Raw genomic sequence first — 9170 nt, 5'->3', positions numbered from 1 at the left:
GCGTGGGTAGCCCGGGCGTGTATTCAAGAGGAGGCCGTGAATTTTATTCGATTTTTGCCACCTAATGTTCCCAATGAAGTTTGAGCAGGTGCAAGTCGACTTTTTCACGAGCAAAAAACAATCTGAACGCCATCGATCATATCTCATATTAAGCGTCGTGTTTTTACCTCAAATTGAAGCAAGGAAAACAGCAGTGCTGGAAAGTAAGTGCTCAGTAACTTTCATTTGAAAGATTGATTCCTTAGGATTCACCCGCAGACTAAAAAGCTAAAACCGTTTGCAAAGATCAAAATTTGACTTGGAGAGTGAATAGTTAAAGAAAGAAAGAAACTGTTTCAATATCCTCTTCGACTTGTAGGAACTATACTCACACGGTTATTGTTAAACGAATCTACAAACGTATGGTACGTAGGTAAAATGGTCGTGATTTTTACAATAAAGTAGAATTGTATTCTAGAACAGGTTGTCCAATGAATACGGTCACAGCTTACAAGGGGTTATACTTTTACGAGGACTGAACCTATGAAACCGTAGTACGTATAGTTGCCCTTTGCTCCAAGCTATCATTTCCATCATTTCTCACTCGTGAATAATAAATACCTTACGTAACAAAGAGCTGGTTCTTTTTAAAATTTTACCTTAAAAAGGTCCACCACCTCTTCCTCTCGACACAGTTCACGAAAGGACTGATCCGGCTCTGATTCAAGGGCATTCTTCAGGTAAGGTGATATTTACCTGGGATTGAGTGTTTAAGTGGGACTGTTAAAACAAGCTCTTTAACTTTAATTACCTAGTGTACAAATTTCTACCCAGTAAACAGAATAGTGCAAAATTTATTTCCTTGACGATTTTGTTTCTTTTTTTTTAATGTTGAACTGGGGTCAGCTTTCCAAAACTATAGACTCTCGTCTTTGCATTTTCAAGATAACCCTTGTCCCCTTGTTGCTAATTGACTTCTGTTTTCTTGAGACTGTATTAACCTGTGAAACACAAAGGATAGAATAAAGCGCTAGAATCCATGGTAAAGTAAAAAAGTAATGTGGTCTGGAGAGATCTTCCAAAAGAGTAATGTGATTTTGTCGGCTAATTATAATTCCTTTTCAGCTGGTTGGCTTTGCTGTGTGATAAAAAAAATGAAAATAACTAGTGCGATAATTCTACTCGCCAAATCAATGCTCCAACAGCCGTAGGTTATCTACTCATACAGTAAAGCACCCTAAATTCTTCAAATTTCCGTCCTAGCTGAACTCGTTTCATTCGCCAGCGCTCAAGATTGAAGCGAGAAAAACAACAACGCTGGAATGTACTGCTAAGTAGTTTTCATTTGAATGATTACCTTAGGATACACCCACGGACTTAAAAGCTAAAACCGTTTGCCAAGATCAAGATTTGACATGGACATGTACAGTGAATAGTTAAAGAAAGAAAGAAACTGTTTCTATATCCTCTTCGACTTTTAGGAACTATACTCACACAGTTATTGTTAAAAGAATCTATTCTATCATTTTTTACTCGTGAATAATAAATACCTCACGTAAGAAAGAGGCGGTTCTTTTGTTGAATTTTACCTTAAGAGATCCACCACTTCTTTCTCTCGACACATTTCTCGACAGGATTGATCTCTCATTCAAGGGCATTCTTCAGGTAATGTGATTTGTTTCAGTGTTTAAGTGGGACTGTTAAACAAGCTCCTTAATTTTCGTGTTCTTGTAGATGGAAGAGGAAATAACTTTAATTACCTAGTGCACAAATTTCTACCCGGTACACAGAATACTGAACAGTAAAATTTGTTTCCTTGACGATGTTACTTCTTTCTTTTTTTTTAACGCTGAACTGGGGTCAGGTTTCAAAAAGTATAAAGTCCTGTCTTTACATTTTCAACATAACCCTTGCCCCCCTTATCGCTAATTGACTTTTGTTTTCTTGTGATTGTATTAAACTATGAAACGCGAAGGGTAGAAAAAAGCGCTAGAATCCACGGTAAAGTAAAACGTGCGTTTTGAAATGATGGACAAGGTGTTTTCTCTCTCAGTTGAACAACCTGCCGTGGGCCCGAAGTTAGAGATTTAATCTGCAATCAGCTTTGACGAAGCAGGTTTTCTTTTTAGTTTAGAACTTTCAATGCTTCGCGTTTTCCTGTGATTAGCCAGGACAGTCGCAACAGCCTAACTGCACTAAAGTTATCAAACTGACCGCAGCACTTAATCTTCACTTATGTCTTTATTTTGACAGATAAGGGCACCACAAAAATGTCCATAAGTCTTGCTCTGCAGCATCTGACTTACCTGCTGTTTATTGTTCTCTTAACTAAGGTGCCAGGTAGGTCAATAACCAATTAAAGGCAACCCTTGGCGAAAATCAGGCAAGCGTCAAAACACTGCCCTGAATAGAGCAATCTACATGCTTAAAGCAGTGGCCCATTAATGAAACGCTGGGATCAATAATTGACGTTGAAATAAAGCTTTGGACTAGTTGAATTACTATCATTTTTGCCTCTGTCTTCAATTTTGTGAATCAGTCAGAGCGTTATTTTCGTAGATGAGATTACGAGATTCTGCGCTGGATTCTGTTTTCTTGTCGTGAAAAAAGAATAAAAGGAAGAACAATTATAAAAATTGTGACAAATGGTCCCTACTATCCCAAGATAAGCGACATGTATACACTCGATTGCAAAAACGTTGACACCTAAAAAGCATAAACCGTGAACGATGAGACCCAACAGATTTGTGGGTAGCATTCAAACAATAACCTCATTTCCATAAATAATTTTCCATCCTCGTTCTTTGCAATAAAAAATACAGTGCTGACTTAATTCTTCCAAATAATTTTCTACCAAATACGGCTTAAGTTCATTGCCTGTTTTGAACTTAAGCAAATCGCGAATTGTATATCACTCCGAATTGGCCCTTGTTAGCCAACTTGGACACTTAAAGGAAAGCTTGGACAGTTTCCATCATTCACCACGTGCAACTAATTTTGGTCATCAACAGTCGCACGAGAATAGAATATTATGCAAATATATTTAGTACACTTATACCCATAAAGCCATTGGGTTTCATCGTTCGCGGTTTATGCTTTTTAGGTGTCAACGTTTTTGCAATCGAGTGTCTATCAAGTTTATGATAAGTAATCCACGAAATACTTTGTCGCCACTTGAGCGTAAAGCACGCGATTAACGACTTTTTGTTGTTTCTGTTCCATTGCAGCCGCATCTCCCTCTGTTTGTTCTCGCAATCACCTTTTCGATTTCGAAAATGTGGGCGACAAAAAGTGCTTTGTGTCTATTCCATCGGACAACGTCACGCTGTCAAATGACAAAAAAACTGTCAAGCAAGGAAAAAAGTCATTAAAATGGCAAGCAACCGGTGCCTCAAGGCTACAACTAAGATTTCCTTTGGCGTTAAACATCCCCAATAATTGGTTTCGGCGAGGCGGTGTAAAAGTCTGGTTCTACAAAGAAGAAGCGTCACCAAGGAAAACCCTTAGAGTGGACTTCAAGCACGCAAAATTAACAAACACTACTGTCGCTCAATTTCAAGTCAACCTTGATTTTCAAGGATGGAGAGGAATTTGGGTCAAGTTTTCAGAATGTAAGTTAGCAAGTAGTAGTTGGTCCTCTGCACTTATCAAGGATGTTGACTTTGTCCTAAGTGAAGCGGATACCATCTACATGGATTTGCTCGAGTTTAAGTCAAAACTTGGTAAACAATCACGTGATAAAATAGTTCCTCCACTCAGTCCGTTTGGTTTGGAACTCTATGACGCAAGCAACACGTGGCAAAGGACATACCACTGGAGTCAGCAAGCAATTCCTGCTTCACCCTCGACCATTGATAACAGAAAGAAGAAGAGTTTGGAGGTTATTAAGAGCCGGCTTAAAAACTGGTACTGCGACGAGACAAAAACGACTCCCAACTTTCTAGCTGGAAGTTTTCTTCAGAAAAGATGGGAGTCTCTTCTGAAAAGTGTTAAAAGCGCTCATTCGGAATACGACGCCTTGGTCTTCGAACGAGGTAAAGTTGTAGGGCCTCCTTTGTTTTGCAGAAATTGTAGGAATGGAAAAAAGTTTGGAGACATCATGAAGAAAATTCTTTTACCTTTGGCTTTGGAATACCATCTTAGATCTCGTAGTAATGAAATAGCGGATACTGTTACTGCACAACTTGGTAATCTTAACTCTAATGTGCAATCCACGAAGAACCGTGCATATGAAGTTATTGCAGGTGAAAACGGAAACATGACAAACATATTTAAAAGCTACTTACCCACTTCTTCAGCCTCACTTACCTCTTGTGATGTACAAAATGCTATAAATAAACTAAACCTTGATCGACTAAACAAGATAAACAACCTTCTTGATTTCGTAAAAGAGCAAGGATTTGCTGACGGAAGTGGCCTTGGCTCTTTGGACCACGAAATGAACAGGGATGGCGCTGGATTCATGCACACTCTGTTTCTTATCAGTGACTCTCTGAACAAACCTTCAAACAAATGCAGATTGTTAGACCTGATAAACACGGCAAAATGGTACAACGACTTTGGAGAGGTTTACCAAACACCAGCCTTCGAACTCAAGGGAACGACTGCAGACCGCATGATCACGCTGCTGCTCTTTAGGCTCATCATCGTGCTGGTTATGCCAGCCGACACTAATACAGAAATCAAGGACAGAATTCGAGATATGGAAGCCTTGGTTCGGTGGATGAATAATGCTTTGGCAGTGAATGAAGGGCTGGGAGGAGTGATCAAACCTGACTACACAGGACACCATCACAAGGCATTTTACGGATCAGCTTATGTACCACAAGCCTTGCATAATGCTGCTTTGGTTCAATACCTTCTTGGAGGAACTGAATTTTCTTTATCGACAACATCGGTCAACAACATTAGACGAGGACTTGAAACGCTGCGTCTTATATCGGTTAAGTATTCCACTCCAAACAGTGTTAACGGACGATTCCCAAATTACGTCAACAAGGTACTCATCAAGTCAGCATTACCAGGGTATGCTTACATTAGCGTTTTTCATCCTTCCATTTTGCCTGCATCGATGCCAACAGGAATAGCTATAACTAATGTGAAAGGACCAGAACTATTTTTGCGATTATATGATGAGAACGACTCAGAGGTGAAAAAATATCTAAGAAATGGGGGGATTAGAAAGAACAAGTACTATTTGAACAGTCTGGGATCTCTGGACATTATGAAGAAGGTAAGTAGGTCTTGTTATTTTATTTTGAAAATTAAGTTGTGATTATATAGAACAAACCGTCTGCGGTGATGATAAGTTTTGGAAACGTAATTGGCGACGTTCAATAACTTTATTTAAGGAAAAATTGTTATCATTTGAGTAGTTAGTTGAAGCATTTCTCCTTCACTGAAGTCAACAAAATCCAAATCATAAACAAGCGAAGAAAATAGCCAGGTACGTTTAAAGATCAAGAGGCATAGAGGCTCCATACTTTGTCAACAGTGAAGTATTGACACAAAACTACCGATACATATCTAATACCCCCTGAGTCAACTCAAGCGTTTGTTAAAAGCCATAAATTCCACCAACTCATTATAGCCTAAGGCTGCATTTCAGCATTTCAATCCATGAAATAATAGCAATTTTGGCCCTAATCTTGGAGAGCCACATTAGTTCCTAAAATATTTTACTCACTGTGTTGCCAATGTAATTTTATTTCAACAGTGTAGAAAACTCGCTTTCACTACTTTCTTGCTGTTGAAAACTGGTTTCGTCTTCTTGAAATCTAATACTTGGATTATCGTTTTTTTTTCTTAGGTAGTAGCGACTGCTAAATCCAATAGAATTTCTGCCGAACCCTCCCCTGAAGGGCACTGGTCGAAGAATTTTGCCGTTCTATCTGTACATCGGCGAAAAGACTGGGTTGTAACAACCAAAGGATTTAACCGTTTTCTTTGGGACTATGAAAGTAAGCCGGGCAAAGAAAATATTTACGGCATGTTTGCTAGTCATGGGGCACTTCAAATTGCCAACAGTGAATCAAGCCTTGGGGTTCATGATGTCGAAAACGGATGGGACTGGGCAAAGGTTCCAGGGACAACAACCATCGCGATGGGAGATTCAAATCTGAACGACTTAAACATAAAGAAGGCGAGATTTTACAACCGAAAGGGTCTAGCTGGCGGTCTTACTTTTAAAGGTACACAATCCTTAGAAAACGGGATTTTTGGGATGAACTTTGCACAACCAGTTTATAAATTAACGGGTTGGAGAAACAATATCAAGTTTGAGTTTAAAAAATCTGTTTTCTTTTTCGAGAACTTACTGGTGTGTTTGGGAAGTAACATTAAGGCAGAAAACACAAGTGCAAAAGTCGTTCAAACAACTCTTTTTCAAGACAAGCTCACCAGCTCTTCCCATATAAAGGTCAACGGAGTTCAAAAATCCCATTCGGCTACATTTACCGCCTATACACCGTCTTCTCCAGGCATAAGTTACACAACCCTTACTGATGCCAAAGCAAACTTTTACTACATACCAAGTCCCAGTAAATCAATCTTAAAAGTACATGCGGAAGACCAGACCTCCAAGACAGATGACGGAAAAAGAAGAACATCAGGCCGTTATGGCGCAGCGTGGTTTGATCATGGCACCTCTCCTACCAACGGCCAATACGAATACGCTGTATTGGTACCGACTGATACATATCACACAAATTTAACCTACTTAGCAACGGCCCAAGGAACAACAGGAAGTGAAGTTTACAAAGTTCTGCAGAAAAATAGCATCGCCCACGTTGTTCGATTTCTCAAGACACCGAAATCGTGGTCCACTCTCAGTCATCCTATCACTGGTTATGTTATGTTTGCAAGAAGCACCTCACTTCCAGCTGATAGCCCTGTAGAGGAAGTAAGTAGGGGAAACTGCCTGATCATGGCCGAGGAAACGGCAGAATTTATTTACCTCAGTATAAGTATTCCCAGCTTAAATCTTCCCACGGCGACAAGTCCTCTTACTAATTCAGAAGACGTGGAGCAGGAAGAACTATATCATTCATCAAGTACAGCGAGAAAGGTAGAGGTTACACTGCGAAAAGAAGTGCAGAAAAGCATCATCTATGTCCAAACGCACGGTGAGCCAGATTGCTACACACCAAATGTGTGGGTTCTTCCTGGTCGCAAAAAAATTCGATTTTTAAATCTAAAGAATGGCTTTAGCGTTGAAGTAAAGCTGAAGAAGAGGCCGGCATGATTCAGATAAAACCACTTACTACCACAACGAAGTAATCTGGAACGGTAATTTTAGTTTATTCAATCAAGTTAAACCAGTGATTAATACTTAGTTGTAACAATAACTTTTGCGTTATCAATATCACACGTATCTCATGGCGTTTACTTTAGTTTGCCATGTACAATTAAGGAACGCATATCATGGATAAAGAATCATTTCGCTGACAACGTCTCATTATCATGGTATTTTATCTTGACGAAATTATAATGTTCTTTATGAAACTCAATGTTTTTACTTTGATCCTTAGAATTCAGTACTGCATAACATAATGCGGAGTGATTTACCCGCTATGGCAGTTTCTTTAAGAGTGTGGGCTTGACTACTTGAAATATGAATGTTGTGCCTCTATATGGATCAGAGAATTAACTCTGTGGTGCATGAGTGAGTGCTCAAGTGAACCCATGAATTTCCTACTGAGCGTAAGCCCTAGTAAGGAAATTGGGGACCACACGAGGAAGAGAAATAAATCTTCGACGTCGGCAGGAATCGGACCAACGACCTCCGCGGATTTTATAAAGCGGTGCTCTGCCGACCGGGCTACGAGGTCTCATATACACTGCAGAGTTAGTCAGTTAAAAATATGCTGCACCTCAACTGATTTGCTAACTCTGGTCGACTTTAATTTTCCCGAATCCGCCACACTTGGGGTGCCAAAATAATTTCGTACGATTCGCGCTTTGATTACCCTGCGAGCAGAGGCCCTTCGATCTTCCTACATTGAAGGGTACACTTTGGGTACACTTTGATATATACTGTCGGGCCGACAAATTGTAGCGTGTATACAGGTCTTAAAACATTGACCGAGTTATTTGTGTCATCTTCTTGATAAATTCTATGATGTCTTTGACCTTCGCGTCGGGACCTACTAGAACGGAAAGAGAAGCGAGGCAAGTCCATCACAAGACACAGACTCTGTCAAAAGATCACCCTTATTTTCTCTTGTTGTGGCTTCCTTTGTCTGGGGGAAGTGTAAGTGGTATAATGTGTTGAAGTTTTACCAACGTGACAACTTCTACGTTTTCACAAGAAAACGTGGCTCACTTAAAACGTACTCAAGATACCAACTGTAGCGTGAGTGCATAGACGTCGGCCAGAGGCACTAATCGGCAGTTTTATTGCACTGGGGTGATAATTTATAACAAACTTCAAAATTAATTCATTGTTTCTGCTGACAGACAAACATTTTTGGGTTTTGAAATGACAGCAAATTTGCGTGATACTTCCCCTTTAAGTTTAAAGTAAGTATAGCGTCATTGTGTAAACGTGATAAGATGTCCAACCTCGATTGTGCGCTCAGGCTGTATAAGCTGTAAACGGAAAATGCGAGATGTGGTACCCTCTAATGAAATAAAATTAAAGCCAACTTGAATTTGCCTCGTGATGGAAGTTTCAACATTTTGTCAAAAGACTTTTTCAAAAGCTCGGGTCTCTAGAAATACATAAGCATTCCTTCTCCAGACCGGCTGTGGAAAGAAATGCCATGTCATAGTGCAGGGTACTTCCCCGACTACCGCCTATGGTGCAACAAAACGGCGACCATTGTGGGGCAAGCCGAACGACTATTTCGACCAATGACGAATTAAAAATAAACACTTGTCTTGCTAAATGGTAACAAAAATCCATGATTGTCTCCTTTTTTCCTTGTTTTCTTAAGTTATTTAATCTACTTTTATTAAGTTTCTGTCACTTCTATTCCTCCTTAAAGGGAACCTCCTCTCTGACAGCAAACTTTGACGTTATGAAAAGTAGAAATAACATTCAAGTGTGCTCAAAATATATACGATTATCGTCCGTATTTTCGCTTTTTATCACGCGCGCCGCCATTTTGGATTTTGTGACGTCATACGGTTGCCGCTATTGCCAGTAAGTTCTTTTACGTGACGTGAGATAATTGAAAAGCTGTATGACG

The 9170-nt window shown here is 39.7% G+C and overlaps 1 protein-coding gene across 1 annotated transcript; it reads left to right on the top strand.

Moving 5' to 3' along the window:
• Positions 1 to 251: 251 nt before the first annotated feature.
• On the top strand, positions 252 to 8399 carry LOC146467973 (uncharacterized). The gene is made up of 4 exons (XM_085125310.1): positions 252 to 719; positions 2233 to 2319; positions 3207 to 5212; positions 5789 to 8399. The coding sequence occupies exons 2-4, from the start codon at positions 2250 to 2252 to the stop codon at positions 7220 to 7222; spliced, it is 3510 nt and encodes a 1169-aa protein (XP_084981436.1). The 5' UTR covers positions 252 to 719; positions 2233 to 2249; the 3' UTR covers positions 7223 to 8399.
• Positions 8400 to 9170: the final 771 nt, after the last annotated feature.

Source organism: Pavona decussata, unplaced genomic scaffold, assembly GCF_977016875.1.
Source record: "Pavona decussata unplaced genomic scaffold, jaPavDecu1.1 SCAFFOLD_134, whole genome shotgun sequence".
Lineage (NCBI taxonomy): Eukaryota > Metazoa > Cnidaria > Anthozoa > Scleractinia > Agariciidae > Pavona > Pavona decussata.
Note: the sequence above shows the minus strand (reverse complement) of the source record. Positions and strands in the feature narration are given on the sequence as shown.

Excerpts from the sequence above, each read along its gene's own strand:
- LOC146467973 (XM_085125310.1), top strand. The coding sequence starts at position 2,250 with ATGTCCATAAGTCTTGCTCTGCAGCATCTGACTTACCTGCTGTTTATT. Across the intron at positions 2,320-3,206 it reads TCTCTTAACTAAGGTGCCAG|CCGCATCTCCCTCTGTTTGT; the intron begins GTAGGTCAATAA and ends GTTCCATTGCAG. Across the intron at positions 5,213-5,788 it reads CTCTGGACATTATGAAGAAG|GTAGTAGCGACTGCTAAATC; the intron begins GTAAGTAGGTCT and ends TTTTTTTCTTAG.